General features: G+C 39.8%; 1 protein-coding gene and 1 pseudogene across 2 annotated transcripts; both read left to right on the top strand.

Moving 5' to 3' along the window:
* Positions 1-251: 251 nt before the first annotated feature.
* LOC103720948 (uncharacterized) lies at positions 252-4233 on the top strand. Its single transcript, XM_008810929.6, has 2 exons — positions 252-3408; positions 3806-4233. Exons 1-2 carry the CDS (start codon positions 501-503, stop codon positions 4165-4167), a joined length of 3270 nt encoding a protein of 1089 aa, XP_008809151.4. The 5' UTR covers positions 252-500; the 3' UTR covers positions 4168-4233.
* A 2097-nt stretch (positions 4234-6330) lies between these two features.
* On the top strand, positions 6331-23272 carry LOC103720941 (oxygen-dependent coproporphyrinogen-III oxidase, chloroplastic-like; annotated as a pseudogene). The gene is made up of 8 exons (XR_015973136.2): positions 6331-7445; positions 18863-18938; positions 19784-19877; positions 20790-20873; positions 21903-21990; positions 22468-22592; positions 22677-22775; positions 22877-23272. The product of XR_015973136.2 is annotated as an oxygen-dependent coproporphyrinogen-III oxidase, chloroplastic-like (transcript).
* Positions 23273-23879: the final 607 nt, after the last annotated feature.

The following is a 23879-nucleotide window of genomic DNA, read 5'->3' as shown; positions in this document are numbered from 1 at the left end:
TCAAGAGGAGCAGCCAGCCTTTAACCACAGCAAAACTTTGGAACATAATTGATTCTTGGCTGGTGTTCACGCAATCTAGCATCACACAAACAACATTTTTGAAAAAAAAAAGAAAATGACCAACAAACAAACTAATATGAACTGATTTTTGAATTTAATATTCAAAGCAGAATAATTTAGGCTTGACTCTTGATTGGAAATCTATTCTACGAGAATTACGGAATCAAGCACATGTTCCTTGTCCTATGGCTTTGATAAGGATCGAATAAAGGGTAGTTGCTTATGTAAAAGCTGAATTAAAAAGCTACAAATAATTTCATGAGATTCATGTTGGGTCAAATTCACTGGAGGAGGGGATTAAGACACCAAAACAAGGAATTATTATTATTTTTTCAGAAAAAAAGGTGCAAAACAAGGTGCCTGCTTGCTTTTAAGAAGACCCCCAATCCTCCCCTCAGCACCAATCTACCGAGTTCAAGAAACCATTGGGTTATAGCTCAATGGATTCCAAGCCATTCTCCCAGCTCCTGCTCCCTTCCACTGCTCCTCTCTCCCTTTGGCAGCTCCTGCTTATACTATCTCTGTTACTCCTATCACTTCTCCACTCATCATCCATAGCAGTTGCTTTGAGCTCCACAGCACTACTTGAGTCCCAAACCAGAGCTCTCCTCCACTGGAAATCCACTCTCCAAAGGCCACAAGCCCTCAGCTCATGGACTCTCTCCAACAACACATGCACTTGGCTCGGAATCACCTGCTGCTTGAATGGAAGCCAAGCCATCACCGAGATCAGCCTCCCTCGCGCCGGCCTGTCAGGTAAGCTTGACGGCCTCAACCTCTCCTCCTTTGCATCCCTCACCAGCCTCCACCTCCGACGCAACTACCTCTTCGGTGCCATGCCGCCCGGCATCGGCACCCTCTCCGCTCTCACTTCCCTCGATCTCTCTCACAATCTTCTCTCCGGCAACCTGCCACCTTCTCTCACCAATCTCTCTCATGTCTCCGAAGCCGACCTTTCTCACAACGAATTCACAGGTGACGCAGCTGCGTTCTTCTCTGCCAATTGGACAAAACTCGTCTCCCTTCGTCTCCAATTCAATCATTTCACTGGAACAATACCTTCTGAGATCCGCTCCCTTACAAATCTCAAGATCCTGCATCTCTACCAAAACCAGATATCCGGTTCCATACCTCCAGAAACTGGCAATGTCAGGAGCCTGGTTAGCCTGCACTTGGCCAACAACAAACTCACTGGTTTCATCCCTCCAGCCCTTGGTAACTTGACCGATCTCAGAACTCTTCACCTTTACCACAACAAGCTATCTGGTCATATTCCCAGTGAATTAGGAATGCTTTACAGACTCGAACAAATGGGAGCTCATGAGAATCATCTCATAGGTTCCATCCCTCCAAGTTTCGGCAACCTCACCAAGCTTACCAACTTGCAGCTCCATACTAACAAGATCTCGGGCTCCATTCCACGTGAAGTAGGAAACCTAGTGAACTTGTTTGTTTTAATGATCAATGATAATATTCTAACAGGTTCCATCCCCTCAAGTTTAGGAAACCTGACCAAGCTGAGTACACTGGACCTCCATACAAATAGGATTTCTGGCACCATTCCTCAGCCTTTTGGCAGTTTTAGAAGCCTCACTCATCTTCGCGTATTCGGTAATAAATTATCCGGCTCTTTGCCTCATGAGCTCGGAAATCTAACGAAGTTGGCTTCCTTGCAAATAGCTGACAACGAGTTCGCAGGAAGCTTGCCGCCGGATGTTTGCAAAGGAGGCGTGCTTCAACGTCTCGTTATAGCAAACAACCATTTTGAGGGCCCTCTTCCAAGGTCTCTGAAAAATTGCTCTACCTTGTTGAGAGTTCGCCTTGAAGGAAATCGACTCAAAGGTAACATCTCCCAAGACTTGGGGATATATCCAAATCTAATCTACATGGATATGAGCTACAACCAACTGCATGGAGAGCTTTCACAAAACTGGGCATACTGTCAGAATTTGACAATTCTACAGGTTTCTGGGAATCAGCTCACTGGAAAAATACCCCCTGAATTTGGGAAAATGCTGCAACTGCGTGTCCTAGATGTTTCTTCAAACCAGCTAGTTGGAGAGATACCAAGGGAGCTCAGTGGCATGAGCTCATTATTCCAGTTGAATTTGAGTGGTAACAGGCTATCTGGAATGATGCCTTCAGAAACTGGAGACTTGTCCAGCCTAGAAGTTCTTGATTTGTCTGATAACCATCTAAGCGGGCCGATATCAGGACAACTAGAGAATCTATCCAAGCTGCGTCTGTTGGATTTGAGTGAAAATGGATTCAATGGGAGCATTCCACCACAAATTGGTGAGATGGAAAGCTTGCAGGATCTACTTGATTTGAGTCATAATTGCCTTGAAGGAGAGATACCATCACAACTAGCAAGCTTGACTTACTTAGTATCTCTGAACTTGTCCCACAATAATTTATCTGGTGCCATGCCTTCATCTCTAGCAAGCATGATAAGCTTGACATCCATAGATGTCTCGTACAATGATCTGGAGGGCCCTCTTCCTCCAAGTAGATTATTTCAAAATGCTCCAGCGATGTGGTTTGCCGATAACAGAGGCTTATGTGGCGATGTGCAAAGTTTGCCTCCTTGTGGCCCGATCATGGAGAATACTAATGATTCAAGGAAACACCACATAATACCACGCATTGCTATTCCTCTCTTGGGCACTTTTGTTCTTTTGGTTATGTCCATCATTTTCATTGTGATGCTTTGCAAGAAAGAAAGGCCAGCAAAAGAAGAGGATGATGAAGTTATTATTGGAGATCTGTTTTCAGTATTGAATTTTGATGGGAGAGTTGCTTACAGTTACATTATTACTGCAACTGAAAATTTTGATGATAAATATTGTATTGGAAGGGGAGGATGTGGCAGTGTCTACAAAGTAGAACTTCCAACTAAGCAGGTGGTAGCAGTGAAAAAATTTCACATGATGGAAGAAGGGATTTTTAATGAGAGAAGCTTTCGAAATGAAATCCAAGCATTAATTGAAATTCGACATTGCAACATTGTAAAACTTTACGGGTTCTGCTCCAACACTCGATGCAATTTTCTTGTATACGAGTATATTGAGAGAGGAAGTTTAGCTACCATCCTACACAATCAAAATACAGCTATGGAATTGGGTTGGGATAAGAGAGCTGATATCATCAAAGATGTGGCCCATGCCTTATCATATATGCATCATGATTGTAATCCTTCCATAGTACATCAAGACATTTCAACTAACAATATCTTGTTAGATTTTGATTTTAAGGCCTATCTCTCAGACTTTGGCACTGCAAGGATTCTTAAACCTGATTCATCAAATTGGAGCATGGTTGCAGGAACATATGGATATGTTGCACCAGGTAAGTCATTTCTCCAAATTTCTCCATATTCAAGCAACTTGGCTCACCACTTACATTTGTATTTCATATTCCACATTATTTTATAGTAGGACTTTTTTTATTTGGTTCATCATTCCTTTAGAAAGAAATATATATTGACCGGCGTACAATTTCTTAATAAACCTATGGAGATTAAAAGCTACATGTTTTCATCTATGAACCTTTTAAAACTATCTATTATGAGCCTAGATTTCAAAATGTAAGTTTGTGGTTACAGTCAATTACCAAATTTTTATAACTATGAAGTAGAACTAACAAGCAATCAAGTCAATAAAAAAAAAGAAAACTATTACAAACTAGGAACTTCATTTAATTGATAATAGTGGGTAAGACTAATCATTTCTCTTCGTTTTTGCAGAACTTTCATACACGACAAGGGTGACTGAGAAATGTGATGTATATAGTTTTGGTGTAGTAATACTAGAAGTATTGATGGGGAGGCATCCAGGTGAGCTAATCTCATCTTTATCAACATTGGATAGCCAAGGAACATTACTAAGAGATATTCTGGATAACCGCATCTCACCTCCTCCAGCTCATATGACAAATGAAGTAGTGTTACTAACAACAACGGCATTTTCATGCGTACAAAATGTGCCACAAATACGACCAACCATGCAGAAAATATGCCACTTATTTGCAGCTTGCAACTCTTCAACCTTCTACACGCCTTTCAATTCAATCAGATTAAGCCAACTAGTGGATTCTTTATGTATTTAACTACCAGATCTTTTGTGTTGCATATTTTAAATGATAATTTTTCTATTACTCTAGAGCACTATAATTTGGACCTAAAGCAATTATATTGACCATCATGATAGTGTGTAACCACGATCCAAATATCTGAAAATGATATTATGGTTTCAATGGCTAAAACTCCTTGTCAATCATTCAAGAGGTCTAATGTTGTCCCATGAAACAATTAAATTCAAAAAATTAATTTGTTTTTCATCTCTCTTTTTCATGTGAATTATCTACTACTTGATAGATAGTCCATGGTGCCATACGTTCAATGCATGCAACTAATTCATGTGATCGCAATAGCTAACTAAGTGTTCGATAGCAATGTTTTTTTTAACTCTGCACAAACCAAGAAGATGGACTACTTGTAGATGGTTGCCATCCTATCATATGGATTAAATGATTGATTTAAGTGGTACGAGTATCAGAGATATAGCTATGATATAGTCACATATAGTGTAGAAAATGGATATAGGTGAAAGAAATGTTTGATGGATAGATTTGTTGCAACTCTTAGATAAAGAAGTTTGGTAGTGGAGAGTGGTAGAGAAGATACCGGAAGAAAGGGAGAAAATAGCATTTTTGTTGATCAAATATTAACCAAGTCTTTTTCCTTTTTATTTTGAGATTAGATGGGGCTAATCCCCACTTTCAACCCCGTAACCGTGCTGCCTCTCGAGGGTTAACTCTAGTGGGAATTGAGTCCTTGCCCCATTATCTAAGTGGCAAAGGATGATACTGTCCAAGCAAGTGCTTAGTGGTACCAAGTTAGTTGAAATTAAAATAAGACTTTAATTTATTATCAAAAGTTCTTGTTTTGCAAAAATATTAAATCCACGATAATTATCTAAATATAAGATGTTGCAAAGTTATAATGATGCTTAGAATACAATAGATGGGCATATGTTAGGTTTTAGACAAATTTGTTAATGGAAAACAAATGATTAGTTATTTTCTTTTTTTCTATAGAATTTTCATATACAATGAGAGCAAATGAAAATTGTGATATATATAATTTTGATGTAACAATACTTGAAGTAATTATGGGAAGGCATCTCGGTGATCTCATCTCTTTATTGTCATCATTAGACAACCAATGAATATTTTTTTAAAAATATGCTAAATCAATGGATCTCTCTACCTATTGCTCGCATGGAGAAAGAAGTGTTATTGCTAGTTACAATGGGATTGTCATGTGTATGCGTTATACATCAAGAAAGACCAATCATATCACTTATTTGCAGCTGGAAATTCTCTGGCTTTTTCGGGAGTCTTTAAATTCAATCAAATTATACTAATTAGTGGACAACTTAATATCAATGTAGGGTTAACAATTACGAAAGCCATATATACTTTGTATTACATAATAAATGATAGCTCTCTATTGCTTTGGAGCCAAGTTGTTTATTTCTATCATGTACAAGCATAAACTAGACATCCGAGCCTAATGTTATGGTTTTAAAAGGTTGGAACACAACACATACTATTTATATAAATAATTTGAGGAGAGATGTTTAATTGAATAGTTGTGATTCCACAAAACAATGACACATATAGGTATAGATTGTTCTTCATTATAGTTTATTTTCTATATTAATTAATTATGATGCAATGAATGACCTACAATCCTATGCATTCAATGCATGGAATTAATTTAATGTGGAATGATTATTTGATGACACCGGTCCCACAGGCAACTAATGGCTCACAAAATTTTTGGGATAGAGGGTTTTTTTGCTCTCCAAGACCTGTTTATTATTACACATACCAAAAGAATGGAGTACCATTGCTATCCTATTATATGCAAAATAAATAACTGATTAAACACATCATCCATAATTTTCATAATATAATTCATACCATTTCAACTAATAAATATATCTAAAAATAATAACATGACTATCAAACAAACATAATAACTTAAAAATAATAATACAACCATCTATCAAATATAATAATTCAAGTTAAAAAGAAATCCAATTACATCAAAGAAAATATAATGATAAATTTTCAATACAAGAGAATTTTGGTGAACAATCTAACTCTCCATTTTGCCTTCACCAATCCACGAACATATTATGTCAAAAGAAGAAAAAAATACAAAAAAATAAGCTCAATTAATAAGATAATTTATAATATAATTTGCACCATTTATTCAAAGTCTATAATTTTATTAATATCAAAAAAGATTTTATTAATTTTTTCATCTGCTACACCAAATATTAAAAATATTGGGTATTAATTAAGAGGTATATTTGGTTTTCAGTTCGATATCGGATTTAGTTTTGGATTGGATTCGAATAAAAAAATTATCAAAACTGAAATCCAAATTAAAACCAAACAATTTTTAATTTTTAGAACTATTATTCAAAATTATTTTTATTTAACTTTAATTAAAATTATCCTATTTATTTCGAGATGGATAAAATATTTGGATAACATTCTAGCAGGACAAGGAGCACTAATCGCACCCGGATCGTGGCTTGCACATCCGTCCCCTTCGCCGGAATAAGCAATCCCGGATTCCCGGCTCAACGGTCCAGTCACCTGCCTGCCGATCGCCCCCGGTCCAAAACTAGAGGCCGCGGCCGGTGACCGGAACCTGTTGTAACGTCACCCCTGTTTCCCAATCTCCGCTCCTCTATCTCTCTCTCTTCCCACCGGCGATGCCGGCCGCCGCCTCCGCCCCACTTCTCTTCACTCCCTCCTCGGCCCCTCAAACCCTAAAACCCCGACCTCTTCTCCCCTTCCAAACTCTAATTACTCGCCGTTCCGGCTCGCTCTGCGCGCCGCCCCATCCGCGGCTCGCCCGGGGCCTCTCCGTCTGCGCCGCCGTCGCCATCGAGAAGGAGACCCCGGAGAACGAGCGGCCGGAGACTTTCCTCCGAGCCGACGATGATCCCTCCTCCTCCTCCTCCTCCTCCGCCTCCGCCTCCGCCGCCCCGCCCTCTGTCCGGGCCCGCTTTGAGAGGATGATCCGGGAGGCACAGGACGAGGTTTGCGCCGCCATCGAGGCGGCCGACGGCGGGGGGAGGTTCAAGGAGGACGTGTGGTCGAGGCCGGGAGGGGGCGGGGGCATCAGCCGGGTGCTGCAGGATGGTGGGGTTTGGGAGAAGGCTGGGGTTAATGTGTCGGTGGTGTATGGTGTCATGCCCCCGGAGGCATATAGAGCTGCCAAAGGGGAGCCCGGTGCTGGTGGTGGGGATTCCTCGGTGAAGGCTAGGCCTGTCCCATTCTTTGCTGCTGGAATTATTTCGGTATGTGCTCGGAAATCCATAAATTTATCTCTTTTTCTAGTGAGAGTGTTCTAAAAGTATGTTTTAACACTTAAAAGGACATTTCTTGTTATAATATAAATTCCGGGGTACTAAATTTTTGATTTTGAAGCTGTTTAAAGTATGGAAAGGGATTTTGGTTCAGGTTTTTGGGATTTGGACCTTTTTTGTTATACAATTTGATGAGCTCATAACTAAACCCACCAGGTCACAACGGGTTCGGAAACCAAACCCCTGTTACCTGATGGGTCTGGACTTCGCCCCATGCGCGCGAACCAATGGAACGAGGAGCCAAGTCGATTGTGAGAGAGCTGGGAGCGAGAGGAAGACTCGCTCCACCGGTGGTTCTGTTGCGAGGATGGAGGAAGCGGAACACGCCGAAAGAAATGCATGGCCGGGTCTCTCGTGGGATGTGGGATGTGGAAGCGCTGAAGAGGCCTGGGGCTCTTGTGGGACGTGGGACGTGGAAGCGTGATGGCAGGGAGTGACAAGTGATGGCCCGGGATGCTCAACGGGAGGAAGTATTTAAATGGGCGGAAAGCCTTGGGTTTGGGGTGTGAAGAAAAGTAGTTGTATTTTCCTTATTTTATTTGCATTGGGCTGCTCTCGCCCGAAGAGAGCTGTTGGCTATTTTGCATGGGTTGTAAATAAAGAAAATCTCTTCTTCTCTTCCATTCTTCACTTCCTTCTTCTCTGAGTGGGACCTATCAGTGGCATCAGAGCCTGGAGGATGTCAAATAAAGAGAGGATCGATTGCCTAGAAGCCGAGATAGGCGTTGTACAGGAGGAGCTACGCGGCATGGAACTCTGAGCGGAAGGACGCTTCATCGAAATCCTGGAGGCCATCCGCGACCTACAAATATCTGTCCTATCGCGACCATCGCTGGAGCCACAGGCCTCGTTTCCTTCATCGCCACCGGGGGGAGGCCATGGGCGACTGGAAGACACCGTCGGTTACCCGCATCATCCAAGGATGGATTTTCCAAGGTTCACGGGGGATGATCCGATCGTCTTGCTTGACCGGGCGGAACAATATTTCGACAGCCAAGGAATTCCGGCCAACCGTCGGGTTTCCACCGCTTCGTTCTACTTGGACGGGGAGGCAAACTACTGGTGGCAATGGCTGCGTCAAGCTTATCGGGATGAAGGGCTGGTGATCACCTGGCAGCTCTTTGAGGAGCTGTTGGCGCGGTTCGGGCCCAATGAAAACGTCAACTTCAACGAGAAGTTGTCATGCATTCAACAGAAGGGAACGGTAAGGGAGTATTAACAAGAATTCGAGAAATTGGCCAACAGAGTTCGTGGCTGGCCGCAGGAGGCGCTGACCGAAACCTTCGTCGGAGGACTCAAGGAGGAGATAGCCAAAGAGGTACGAATGAGGCAACCCCAGTTGCTGTGGGAAGCCATTACCATTGCTCGCATGCTGGAGGAGCGGCTGGAGCAGAAGCAAAATACCCCACGACACATCGGGTTTCGCATCACAGGGAGCACCAAGGCTCCAACCACGTCGATTCCTGGAACCAGCACTTTTCCATCCTCGTCTACCTCTGTGCTGCGACTTCCTGCGCCAACACCAGTCCGGCAAATCACTTGGGAAGAGATGTAGCAGCGTCGGGAGTGCGGGCTCTGCTTCAAATGCAACGAACGTTTCACTCCAGGGCACCGGTGTAAAACTCCACAGGTCCATTTGATTGAAGCAGACTGTGAGGAAGAACTAGAAGCACCGACTGGCAGGGATCCTGGGCAATACGTAGAAGACAGGACCGAAGAAGGCACGCCTCCGATGATATCATTACACGCCCTATCAGGGTGGAACGTGCCAAAGACCATGCGCGTCAGGGTCCATATCCGGGGACAACCGCTGATGGTCCTCATCGACAGCGGATCGACCCACAATTTCTTGAGCAACCAAATTGCCAAGATGCTCCAACTGCCGGTAGACACCATAGAGGAGTTCAGAATCCGTGTTGCCAATGGAGAAACTCTCCAGTGCCAGGAGAGGTTTCGCTCAGTCAACATAGAGCTGCAAGGGAAGCGTTTCTTGGTAACCTTCTACAGGCTGCCATTGGTAGGATTGGATGCCGTCCTAGGTATCCAATGGCTGGAAATGCTGGGCCCTGTGCTCTGCGACTGGAAGCATCTGACAATGAGGTTCCAGTGGAATGGCCAAGAATGTGAGATTTCAGGACGACCTTCACGACCGGTACATGCCCTTGATCCACAAGGGGTGCACCGAGAAATCAAAGGGAGAACCCAGTTATTCGCCATCTTTGTCCAGGAAGGAGGACAACAACCACTCTCGGCTGAGGCAGAGAAGCAACCTCCTGACCTGCGGCAGTTACTGGCTGAGTACTCGCCACTCTTCGAGGAGCCTCGAGGTTTACCACCGGAGCGACCTTTCGTCCATCGGATACCCTTCCAAGAAGAACGTCAGCGGTCAATGTTCGTTCATATCGGTATGCTTATTACCAGAAGAACGAGATCGAACGTCAGGTGGCTGAGATGCTCGAAACGGGGATCATCAGGGAAAGTCAGAGCCCATTTTTTTCCCCGGTGTTGCTCGTGAAGAAGAAAGATGGGACCTGGAGGTTCTGCACCGACTACCGTGTGCTCAATGCCTCCACCATCAAGGATAGGTTTCCCATACCGACAGTGGACGACATGCTCGATGAACTCTACGGGGCGCGGTACTTCTCCAAACTGGATCTCCGGGCAGGCTACCACCAAATCAGGGTTCACCAGGAAGACATCCCTAAGACTGCTTTCCGAACCCACCACGGGCACTTCGAATACTTGGTAATGCCCTTCGGGCTGTGCAATGCCTTGTCCACATTCCAGGCTGCCATGAACTCCATCTTCAGAAGATATCTGAGAAAATTCATTCTAGTATTCTTCGATGATATCGTAGTATATAGTGCTACGTGGGAGCTGCACCTATCTCATCTTGACACAACCTTACAAATCCTTACTGAACATCGGTTCTATTTGAAACCAACCAAGTGTTCGTTCGGGCAACAACAAGTCGAGTACCTTGGCCACATTGTTTCGGCCAAGGGGGTGCAAGTTGACGCCACCAAGATCCAAGCCATGCAGGGATGGCCACGACCGACGAATGTGACAGAGCTTCGAGGGTTCCTTGGGTTGACAGGGTATTACAGGAAATTCGTCAGGGACTAAGGGATCATCGTTGCACCCCTGACAAACTTGTTGAGAAAAGGGCACTTTCAGTGGAGTCCTCAGGATGAGGAAGCTTTCCTTCGCCTCAAACAAGCTATGATGACGACCCCAGTGCTCGCGATGCCTAACTTTTCGGGGACGTTTGTTATTGAAGTGGATGCTTCCGATAAGGGGATCGGGGCAGTGCTATCACAGAATGGGAGACCCATTGCATACATGAGCAAGGCACTGGATTTAACGAAGAAAGGATGGTCCACCTATGTGAAGGAGATGTGGCGATTATGGAAGCAGTGCGACTGTGGCGACCCTATGTGTTGGGAAGGAAATTTCAAATCTGCACCGATCAAAAGAGCCTACGACACTTCTTGGAGCAACGGGTGAGCACGCCAGAGCAGCCAAAGTAGGTGGCCAAACTACTGGGATATGAATATGAGATCGTCTACAAACCTGAGAGGGATAACACAGCCACGGACGCCTTGTCATGCCAACCCGAAATCGCCTTGCTTCAAGCCATCAGTCGGCCGCTCTTCGATATCTGGGGGGAGATACGAGTGGCCAACCGAGAGAACTCGTATTTACAAGGCAAGTTACAGCAACTCGACACCGCACTAGATCACACGAAGGACTACCAGCTCAAAGAAGGAGTCCTGTACTACAAGGGTCGGGTCTTGATTCCCCTGGGATCCCCCCCGTGCAACAAACTGATGGAGGAATTCCATAACACCAAGATCGGAGGGCATTCCGAAGTTTTACGAACTTATAAGCGGATCTCTCAAGCCTTCTACTGGGAAGCAATGAAGAAGGATATCCGATGATTTGTGGCGGAATGCATGGTCTGTCAGCAATAAAAGTATGAAGCACAGGCTCTGGCTGGGCTACTACAACCCCTTCCGACACCTACGCAAGTCTGGGAAGATATATCCTTGGACTTCATTGAAGGGTTACCACGATCCAGAGGTAAAAATATGATACTAGTCATCGTCGATCGATCGACAAAATACGCCCATTTCTTGCCTCTATCTCATCTGTATATGGCTAAGGGAGTAGCTGAGCTTTTTATAACTCAAGTGGCTCGCTTACATGGGATGCCAAGGTCAATTGTTAGTGATCGGGACCCTATGTTTGTAAGCGCATTTTGGCGAGAGTTCTTCAAACTGCAAGGGACTACCCTCAACATGAGCTCGGCTTATCACCCACAGTTCGATGGGCAGACTGAGGTGGTTAACAGGTGCGTGGAGCAGTATCTTAGATGCATGTGCAGTCAGTTCCCAAAGACGTGGGAGCACAATTTGACTTGGGCGGAATACTGGTACAATACCACTTTCCATTCCACTGCCGCGATGATGCCGTTTCAAGCTTTATATGGGAGAGCTCCGCCTTCCATTATTTGGTATATGGACGGAGTGTTAGCCATTGATGAGGTCGATAGGAACTTGTTCGGCCGTGATTAGTTGATAAGGGAGCTAAAATGCAACTTGAAGAAGGCACAGAATCGATGAAACAGCAGGCCGACAAAAAACGGAGGGAAGTGACCTACGAAGAAGGGGAATGGGTGTTTCTCAAATTCCCTCCCTACCGACAACAGACGGTCTTTCGACGAGCCCATCAGAAACTCGCCCAGAAGTATTTCGGACCTTATCATGTCATTGAACGAGTAGGATCAATGGCGTACCGGCTGCAGTTACTGAAAACAGCCAAGGTCCACCTAGTGTTCCATGTATTACTCCTCAAGAGGAAACTAGGAGAGGGGCAAGCTTCCTGTACCGCTCCACCACCAATACGCGAGGATGGAAACTTGGTGTTGGAGCCTGGACTTGTTAAAGACTACGGCTAGGTCAACAAAGGAGGAAGGCTAACAGAAGAAATCCTTGTACAATGGCGTTCGCTTCCTGAAGAGGATGCAACCTGGGAGGATTATGGTCATTTGAAGGAACAATACCCTGAGACAAACCTTGAGGACAAGGTTTCAATTGATGGAGGGAGGGATGATGAGCTCATAACTAAACCCACCAGGTCACAACGGGTTCAGAAACCAAACCCCCGTTACCTGATGGGTCTGGACTTCGCCCCACGCGCGCGAACCAATGGAACGAGGAGCCAAGTCGACTGTGAGAGAGCTGGGAGCGAGAGGAAGACTCGCTCCACCGGTGGTTCTGTTGCGAGGACGGAGGAAGCGGAACACGCCGAAGGAAATGCATGGCCGGGTCTCTCGTGGGATGTGGGACGTGGAAGCGTTGAAGAGGCCCGGGGCTCTCGTGGGACGTGGGACGTGGGACGTGGAAGCGTGATGGCAGGGAGTGACAAGTGATGGCCCGGGATGCTCAACGGGAGGAAGTATTTAAATGGTGGGAAAGCCTTGGGTTTGGGGTGTGAAGAAAAGTAGTTGTATTTCCCTTATTTTATTTGCATTGGGCTGCTCTCGCCCGAAGAGAGCTGTTGGCTGTTTTGCATGGGTTGTAAATAAAGAAAATCTCTTCTTCTCTTCCATTCTTCACTTCCTTCTTCTCTGAGTGGGACCTATCACAATTCAGTGAAAAAAATGAAAAATCTAAATTTCCGGTGATCTGTGATATAAGTCATTAAAATTGATAGGTCTTATTTCTTTATTTTTTAAATTATCTTCAGAGCACCAATGCTCATTCTTGTTTTGTACACGTGACTTAAAATCCAGTCTAATGAAAATCTTCTGATGTTTTATTTGATTCTTATTTCTTATCTATTGTACCATTTTGCCGAACACTTGCCCATTCTACTAAAGAAATATTAAGTTGATTTCACTCTCTTAACTGATAATTAGATATTGCACTTTAGCATATAATACCTCTGCAATCATTTTTTTTCATTTATCTCTTTCCAGTTGGGATTAATCTGTTCTTCTTCTAGTCATATGTGGCGACTATCAAAGTATGAAAGAAAACACAGCTTATAGGAAACCTGTTTCCTTTCATTTAGCATCATTTCCTTGCAGATTCTTGCTTCTACACTCTCATTATCTTAAGCTCTTGTCATTTTTCTTGATACATCTCACATGTTATGTTATTATATTTATTTTAATATTTTATTATTTGTGCATTGATACTAGATGGATAGTGTCTATTTTTTATCCCAAGAATTCCTTGTTCATGGATGAAATTATTTTACTTGAAGAGACACTAATAAGTTTAATTGTTAGATTGTATTACGTCCATGGGAGAAACTTCCTCACTCACATACTGGATAGGTGGACCAGTACTCACTTGGTCATGTGGTGTTATTAACATGGCAAATTTCTGTTAGCTATCAATTTTGAGTCATGTGGTGTTATTAATCCGATTGCTATGAATTTTGATAGCTAACAGAAATCTGTTGTTCTTATCTTTGCCATTTTGAATTTGTTATGAGACAAAGATTGTGAGGCTCGAGGAAATTTTTTAAGAAAATGGTAATGCCTACATTGTTTTGGGGATTGGAACATTTGACATTAAGGAGATTCCTTTCATATATAATGATTGTTAAAGCGATGAAAATGTTAACGTGGCGGTGGCTGTCTGTTGCAATCAAGAAGGCTTTTCATCAGGGGTGGATCTAGGAATTTTGGACAAGGTGTCATCATTATTATTTAATGAATAATTCTGAACATAAATCTAGATATTCCCTTGACTTTGTGATCCGATCATAGTGAAGGGGAAGTCTATCTGAATCTCTAAAATAAAGTTATAAATAATAAGAATTCTAGAAAAGGTAAGGTTCTACTGTCATTCATCAAATTTTCGTTATCCACGAATTATGGTACATGTCATGGGCGGAATGTAGAATCTCTTTGCTTTCACTCCCCCCATTCCAGTTCTTCTATTCTCCTTTTCCAAAATCATGGCGTATACCCTCTATTTATACTAGGGAGATCACCATTAGTTGAATCGAATTCTTCTTCTAGCTAAAGGAGTAGAAAGTACAAGTTTTCTACTATTCTATAGAGTTGCATCTCTTTATTTATGTTGGATCCTCTCCTAGTTAGAAGAGAATGAAACTTCCCTCCTTTTGTGTTAGTGAAGTCTAGTCCAAGTTTATAGGATGAAACTTTCCTCCTATTTTAAAGATTCTCAAAGTTGGCAGAAGTTAGATCTTCATTCCTACATCAACTTCATCCCTATTGTGTCGCCAAATTCTTTCCAAATTAGAAGTTATGGCATCTTGAAATTTTAGTACTTGATTGAGTCTTGGATGTAGCGGATCTCTTGAAGCTTGTCTTGACTCATCCAAAGTAGCCAGATTAGTCCAGATGAGTAAGATAATCCTCCTAGATTAGAGCTCCTTCCATTTAGGAAATTTAACTCCTTTTAAATTAAAACTCAACATTTTAGTTTGCTAGTTTGAGTTCATCCTCTACTATGAAGTATCCGCCTCTTTCAGCTTTGATAGAATAAACTTACCCCCAAATGTTGGAGAATTTGTGACAGGAGTTGCATGTATTGAAGTTGAAGGCATCAGTTGAGCCACAAGCTCTATGAGATACAATTTTCTCCTTAATTGAATGAGGTAATACTTTGTCATTATCCATCAAGGTAGAAGCCATCCTCCCCTTTGTCTTTTATGTACCCAAAAGCTATTGTCCTATTTGCTTATATTGCTCATGTGTCTGGACTATATACTAGGGCTCAGGATCAGCCTTTAATACCAACTTGATCTGATCATGAAAGAAAGAAATTCCTTCAACGTGCTCCACTCAAAGCTCTTTAATAAAATAGTAAAAAATAAGAATTTTAGAGAGTGAGGCTCTAGGCTCTTTATTTTCGTTAATTTGTGAAGATCAACAAATTATGGATGGAAAGTAGAATCTGTGCTCTCTGCTTTCACCCCCTCTATGGGGTTTTGGTGGGTGGAAAGTAGAGTTTATGCTTTTTGCTTGTACCCCTATTCTCTTTCTTCTATTCTCTTTCTCCAAATCATGACATATGCCTTTTATTTACACTAGTGCGGTCCTTGTCCGAGTTGAATTCTTCTTTTAGCTAAAAAGAGGAGAAGGTACAATTTCTCTACTATTCTATAGATGTGCACTCTCTTTAGTTGAGTTGAATTCCTCTCCTAGTTAGACAAGGATGAAACTTTCCTCTTTTTATGATAATGAGGCCCAATCTAAATTGGATTGGATTCCTCTCCTAATTAAAAGAGAATACAAATTAGAACAATAATAAAATATTTTATTTTTTTTCAAAAGCTATATCTTGATCCCTACATCACGTGATGTGTTGTCAAATTCTTCCTAGATTAAAAGTTATGGCTTCTCAAAATTTTGGTACTTAATTGAGTCCTGGATAAAGCAAATCTCTCGACGCTTGTCTAGAATCACTTGAAGTGGCCAGGTTGGCCTACAATGGCTTAGATGAGCCTTGTGAATCACTTTGCAATAATCATTTATATTTTGTAAAATAATTGACATAAAGTAATGTGTTTTCAAATAGCTTTATGTACTTCTGATTGAATTTAACAACAATATATACCTCTCTTAATACGTAAAGTTACAAAACGATTAAATTCAAAATATAATCAATGGATAAAAAATATCAATCATGAGATGCTTGTAAATAAATTTGAATTTATTGTATGAGGTCGTTTTCTCCAAATCATCATGGGAGAGCATTGTTAGGGCTGTAAAGGTCAGTGGACTCAAAGAATGAGCAAACAGGATATATCCACAAAGAGGCATAGTTATAGAAGCCTCAAAATATAAATACATTCAATCTTTTATCCAAGGAATTAATCATAAAATATTGTGAAAGCATCAACTATAATTTCTAATTTCTCCCAGTTCTGTTTCCTAGATCCTAAGATCAGTATATTCATTTATTGGACTCTTTATTTTTGATTCTATCTAGCATAGTTCACACATACTTCTACTTCTCACAAATTCTAAATTCTCAACTTTTGTATATTGCACATCAATCTTAAATCCAAATAATCCAAGCTTTGTACAAGTACTCTTTGGATATAATAAATTGCAATAGAGAACAATGATCTTTATTTGCTATAGAGATATTCACCTTTTGAAAGTGAAAAGAAATAAGGGAAAAAAAAGTATACAAGGTGCAATTTTGCTATCACTTACTCATGGAATTATTATTATTTATCTCAAAAAGATAGATAGGTAATGTTTAACAATGGTCGTAAGCCATCTTTTGGAAGACGGCCTAAGTCAAGGAGAAGCATACGCACACATGCATACACACAAAGAGAGATAGAGAGAGAAGTGGAAGAGTTGGAGAGAGAGTTGATTGATTGGGCTTTTTTTATCTAGAATATGAGGGATTGAGCTGGAAGGTTTGGTGCTAGAGCATGGTTGTAGGGAGGCAAGAGTTGCAACACTAAAGCAATTTCAAGTTTCAAAATCTAGAACAAATATATGGAAGGAAGCCAAATATGAGCTATAGATTTTCTTCTGTTTAGTGCCTGCGGAAGCAAACCTACATAAGAAGGATGGGATGTGACATCCAAAACTGAAAAACTAGAGAGTATTTACTTTTTTATTCATGAGGTTGCCAAAATTGAGGTTCAAGTGTGCTCCGTAGGTGACATGGTCATGCGGATTCGCATGGAGAGGGGCCCACTCACCTACAGATAGATGGTTAGTGCTAGGGGGCAAGAACCTGGTGTATATATTTTTCCAAAAACGGTAATCCCCCTCTATTTTCATCTCGACATGAAAAGTCAGAGCGACTGAAAGACTCATAAGGTTATAGTGCGGGATCAGTTCAATGTGAATAGTTATATAATCTAATTTACTTCAAATAAAGACAAAAGGGAATCCATGGTGACAGAGAAAGATGAAGCAAAGAAAGTGCATAGCATGGCACCCCGTAACAATGGAATTGAGCTTGGCCCTGTCTCGGCCTTAATAAGCAGTTGAATCCTTTGCATGAGGAAGTCACCTCAGTCACAGCCCGCGCACCTCCCTCCTGCACCCCCCCCATCTGTCCTTGCTTTTCGTCTTTTGTTTTAGTGTCGAATCATATCTTCATCTCATATGTTCCTTAGATCCATAAAACTGTCTCTAATAAGAATAAATTGTTGTGTTTTAAGTTTTTTCATTAACATCTGTGACATGGTTTTATGTTTCAGCCAGAAATCTAGAAACAAAACTTAACAATTTCAGTCTGAATCAATCTAAAACTGTGGTAGGTTGGAGATTTAGTAAAATCAATTTATGGGTAAAATATAGCATATGTTGGCAATTTGTGATTGTTTGGGTTATTTTCTCTTTTCTTTAAATTTCAGGAAGCATGTTGTCAAAATTAAAGTCTGAATTTTTCCCCTTCTGAGAAGATTTGGAAGCAACATGATGTTTAGTTCTTAAGAAATTCAGAGAAGTAACTAATTGTCATGATTCAGCTATTCTAGTGTCAAATATCAATCATTTTGACTTTCATTTCTTGGATTCTCATCAAAGAATGATCTGAAGTATTGCATTATCAAATAGCATAAAGTTGATTTTAACCTATTACTTCTAAAGTAACATTTTTTTTGACTGTCTTAGCATGAAGTCAATGAAGAAAATGCTGAGGTATCTCGAACAATTAATAGAATAAAAGGATTTCTAGTCTATTTTCTTTATTTTTTTGGATTTTTCATAATTTAAGTTTTATTTTTGAACCAAATTTTTTGATTGAAACTAGAGTGGAACTGCCAAAATCATTTAAAGCATCCAAAATAAAACTCATTTGGCCAAACAGAAAGTAAAACCATGATTGACTTTCCAACCCTTGTTGTAATCTGATTAAAAATTGCGTACTGACATGTGATGACATAATTCCAGATCTTCTCAGCTTTGCTCTTTTTCTAATCAGGATATGGTAAATTAATATTAGACCAATAATTTTAACATGTCTACCTTTTAGATAATAAATTTATTTTATGTGTTGAAGTAGTGCTTTTAATTGGAAAAGAGATTTAAGGAATGTGTCAGAAGCACCAGACTTTTGTTCTGCTTGTATTGAAATTTCTTTTTGCTTTTCTGTCTAAGATTTCCACTCCTTTTCAAAATAATTAAAATTCTCAAGGCATATAATATAATATACATGCAGACAAATACTTTACTGGTTTTATGGTCATAATTTATGCATTCAGCTAGATATCCTTTTTGCACAAAAGCACTTGCACCTTTGGTCTTTGCAGTATGTAAGTCGATAATGCAATGGATATTTTTCCATAGTTGTCGCTAACTCACTATAGCTGCTTTATTCTTTTTGTAGGTCTTACATCCAAAGAATCCATTTGCCCCGACTTTGCATTTCAACTATCGGTACTTTGAGACTGATGCGCCTAAAGGTAAACATTTGAAATATATCTTTTCTATTGTAACCATATATTTTGCAATTTCTTGACCAGTTGCATTTTTTTATTCTTCTTTTGAAACAATGTTTTGGCAGGCATTTCATTGACTTCTTTTTTTTTCTTTACTTTTTTTTAAATATAACAAGTATGCGATGTGAGTGGAAAAGTATTATCTATGAGATTGTGTCGGTTAGTCCATGTTAGTTGGATTTTTATGGAAATTGATTTTGAAAGAGACATGGCCAACAAAAAGTTGTCCCATTGAACCTATAAATTACGCCCAACCCCACAAAATTGAAACAACAGGGCTTTTGTTCATAATGCAACCGGCCATGGCTTCAATTTCTCTCTTTATTCAAGGCCTACAATCTGTCATTGAAATGGATTATGCTGCTTTACTTCATTAAGAAATTTTGATGTCCGAAAAATACAAACCTTTCTGGTCTAAATATTTATAGACATTTCAACTAAACCAGGTCGCCAACTTACTGATGTGTCTCTTCTCTGTTTCCTACCTTTTTGCTGTTTTTTCTGAAAAGAGACTAAAAAAGATGATCTGCGAAATCCATCATACCAATGCAAGATCAAGTTACACTGTAACATGCAACCGTTCCTATAGACAACAAATGTGCAATTAAGAAGACAGGAAGCTGTGAGGAAACTGCAAAACAACATGCATGTGGTAAAGTACAAGCTCAAGATATGCAAAAAGTAGCGCAAAAGACAACAGAATTGACCAGCTTCAATCCACTAAATTCAAATTGATATAAGTTTTCTGCCACAGTGATTTAAAATTATTATGTTCTAGACGGTTCATAAATTGTGACATGTGGCAGCAGATGCTCCCGGTGCACCTAGGCAATGGTGGTTTGGCGTGGCACTGATTTGACTCCTGCCTATATCTTTGAGGAAGATGTAAAGCTTTTTCATATGGTATGTGTATGAAAGCAGGCAATTTAAAGTTCTCTTGAACTTTATATGATACTTTTCTATGAGGTTCCGATTTTAGAAGAGAAAAATAGGCTATATTATATGTTTGCCTCCTTTTCATTTGACCTATTTAACATGTATGTTCTGTAAAATTTTGGAAGATAATTGAGTTTAGGTTTAGTTTTGCTCCTCTTTTAACTGGTTAATTAAATGGAGTTTGCAGATTAGCTTGGTTTCCTATTCCTTTCTCATCAGTCTGTAGTTTCTGGTAATTGTGATTTCTAAAATCTGTTGAGCAAGAGAAAAGGAGGGACCACTCTTGATTAACTTATTTGATTCAATTGATTGTCCCTCCTTTCATCTCTTAACCCTAATTAGCCCATGTTTATATATGATTTCTGGAATTCAAGTTGCTCATAAATTTCAATCTTGAAAGCAATTTTGAACCTAGGCATATCACTGGTGTTAAATTTCCATAATTTGTGAGTCAAATTGATCATAGATGAGTCATATTTTATGGATTATTATCATCAAATGAAGTTAAAGATTTTTCTATGTTTGCAAGATTGTGTTGGACATGCAAAAGGCTTGCCTCCAGATCTCCAGTTTCCTTTCCTTTATATTAGTACTTTATGAGCTAATTATGTAGAGGTTATTATTCTCCCATCTTTCTTGCGTTCGGGACTTGTAACAAAGTTATGTTACATGCTTGAGCTAATTTGTGTTATAATCTCCCTGGAAGTGGTTTTCCAATGTCCTCATCCTTCTCATCTTCCCCCTCCCTCCTTTGTCCGATCCAAGATTTTTGACCTTTTCTTAGAAAATGATGACGAATACCATTGAATTATATAAGCTTGATGATCTCGATTTATGATCAAGAAAGTTTGACATTATATTGTTTTTTTCTCCTTGTAGATTCAAAAACAAGCATGTGATAAATTTGATCCAAGTTTCTATCCTAGGTTCAAAAAGTGGTGTGATGATTACTTCTTTATCAAGGTATGTTCATCCTGTCAATTTTTCATTCAGAAATATGCTTGTTCTACTTTTCAAATCCAACTTGTTTGATTGATAAAATCAATGTTCTTAATGATATCTCGTGCTTTCCTTGTATTAAACTTTATGTGTAATTAATGGGTGCCATTTTTGTCTTCTTTCTCTGAAAGGAAATTATTCATTTTTAGTAAAGCAATGGCTGAATAAAATATAAATTAGCATAAATTGTAATTTCTCAATTGTTACACGATGATTTCTTAACTTTCCATATTGAAATAGGCAGACTATAAATGACATCTCTTATGTCTGTGACACCAAACAGATATTAAACGCATGGAATTGGGATATAGATGGAATATAATGAAATGGAGCAACTTTGAGGTTCCCAAAGAAATAAGACTTCTTGCTGGGCAGACTGTATGAACTATAGTCCAGGTTCTCTATGTTGATTGATAAAATAAAATTAATAATTGATATACTAATAGCTGCTTTTATCTTCTTCTTCCTCGAATTTCTATCTTAAAAGCTTTCTGGAAATGGTGCAAAGTGCATTTTTGACCAATTGATGGTAATGGTTATTTCTTTTTTTTAAACAGATAGCAATGGTTTCAATGAGTTTATTTATCATAAGATTTGATGTTGCATAACATCACATTATACAATTATTCTGTTAGCTATCATATTATGAAGTTGGTGGATTGTTTTTGTTGAAGAATAATTATTCCAATGATATCCTAGGTTAAGGTCGCCCAAGGTTTAAAAACTGCCTTAAATTGTGCAAATATTGTGATTTTATTTCTTGGCTGTCTGCTTCTTGGAAAAATTTATAGTCAGCTTATGAGGATCATAACAGCTGGCGGGTTACGATCTTCCTCTTAAGTGGGGAGATGTATGACAAGCTAAAACACTTTTCAGGACTCTTATTTTAAAGGGAGAAATTGAAAAAATAAAAAAAGAAAATAAAAAGACAGATTGATTGAACATGTTGTAAAGGAAGTCTTTCTTCTAATTGTTGTTTGATGCTCTCTGCAGCACCGTGGTGAGCGGCGTGGGCTTGGTGGAATATTTTTTGATGACCTTAATGACTATGATCAAGAGATGCTTCTTGCCTTCTCTACTGGTAATTCCTAGGATAGATGATGATGTGCCTTGTGTTTAAATGCACTGAAGACATAATTAAGGTATTCTTTCTTAAAATATCAGATATTCGGCAAACTTTAATATAAAATAGGCCTCGTGTCCAGGGTATGCCTGGTGTTCTTTTTAATTAAGATTGTCTTTGTCCCAGCTGCAAGTTTGGTTTGGACAGGTTGCACTCAGCCAGGGCTTTTATTTACTGAAAACAAGAACAGCTCAAATGCAAAACTAGAATATGCTTAAAAACCTCTGTTATCGAGCTTGAATACGAAATCAAAGGAATTGTGCAGAACAAACTCGAGGCATCATTGTGCTAAGGAGCTCTGCAATGAAATACTTAGCTTTCTAGATCGTGTAATTTAAAGGCATGGTGATAATCTTACATTCATGTAATTTCAAGGCAAAAAAAAAAAAAAAGAACAGTTGTTTTGCTCATCACGCATTTGCTTACTCTTTCCAGAGTGCACAAAATCTGTTGTTCCAGCATATATACCAAACATAGGATGGAGAAAGGACATGGCTTTTACAGAACAACACAAGGCATGGCAACAATTACGAAGGGGGCGCTACGTGGAATTCAATCTGGTAAGCTTAAAAGTTTAAGAAATTTAGATTCTCTTCTTTTTTTTTGAGATTTTGCTTTGACTGAATATTTACTTAATCATGAAGGTCTACGATCGTGGAACAACATTTGGACTAAAGACAGGAGGCCGGATCGAGAGTATTCTTGTTTCTCTCCCACTAACAGCTCGTTGGGAATATGATCATGTAAACTTCTATCAACCTTTCATTTTGATTATTCTACCGACCTTTCATTTTAACTATTTTCTTCCAATGTTGGGAACCTGATTGAATGTGTTACTCTGCAGCAACCAGAAGAAGGAAGTGAAGAATGGAAACTTCTAGATGCATGCATTAATCCAAGAGAATGGATATGACAAGGTAAGAAGTCAGAGTGTATTGTTACAGTTGGAGCTGACCGCTTCCTGTTTTGTAGTTAGGAAGTTGTCCATCAAGATTTCTTGTATGTAATAAGAAATAAGAAAAGTTACTGCAAGTTCTTTGCTGAAAGTGCAGTAAACATCACGATTTATCTGAGTTTGATTCAATCATTCAATAAATTCGATCAGTCATTTGGTGCGCTGCCGTCTTGGAGATGAGATCATGAGATTCTCTTCGGGGCAACTGCTTATGAATGGTGGTAACCCTTTTAGTAATCTGTCTTCTTCTTCTTCTTCTTCTTCTTCTTCTTCTTCTTCTTTTTCCCGGAGAGATTTAAGACTACCCATGCTACAAAGGAGATTTCAACCGGTGCCCGACCTGCGCGATCTAGATCGAGTCAAGCTTGCAAAATGGGGTGTCTGACCTAGATCAAGTCAAGCTTGCAAAATTGGGGCTGTTTTTGATCAATAGTCGAAACCAGGGTCGATACCTTGCAAAATTGAACTCTCATCTCTTGCTTAGATTAGCAAAAGGAGTTATCATTGGAACCAATACTCAAGTGTTGAAATATCTATTTGATATTGATGATTATGAGATTAATATGTGGTTGGGCATGAGTTGGTATGGATTATAAAGGATTATCCTTGATCCGAAAGAAAGACTAGTCATCCTTGAAAAAGATACTTGACTAGTGCCTTCGAAGTTGACTGGTTGACTCATTTGTTTAACTTAAATTACTTTGACATTAATATATTAAATATCACTCTATCATTATCATAATACATATAGATAATAATATATATTTATTTCAAATAGTTTTCATAAGAATATATTATATAATAATTATAATAATATTATTATAATACTTTAACCACTATTGTTATGATCATGTATGCTAATACCGAAATTATTGTCATCATGATTCTCAGT

Source organism: Phoenix dactylifera, chromosome 14, assembly GCF_051530095.1.
Source record: "Phoenix dactylifera cultivar Ajwa chromosome 14, Ajwa_hap1_PhDact_Kaust_v1.1, whole genome shotgun sequence".
Classification (NCBI taxonomy): Eukaryota; Viridiplantae; Streptophyta; class Magnoliopsida; order Arecales; family Arecaceae; genus Phoenix; species Phoenix dactylifera.
This window is presented reverse-complemented; position numbering and strand designations above follow the sequence as displayed.

Coding starts and splice junctions, on each gene's coding strand:
- LOC103720948 (XM_008810929.6), top strand. CDS start 501: ATGGATTCCAAGCCATTCTCCCAGCTCCTGCTCCCTTCCACTGCTCCT. Junction 3,409..3,805: donor ATATGGATATGTTGCACCAG/GTAAGTCATTTC, acceptor TCGTTTTTGCAG/AACTTTCATACACGACAAGG.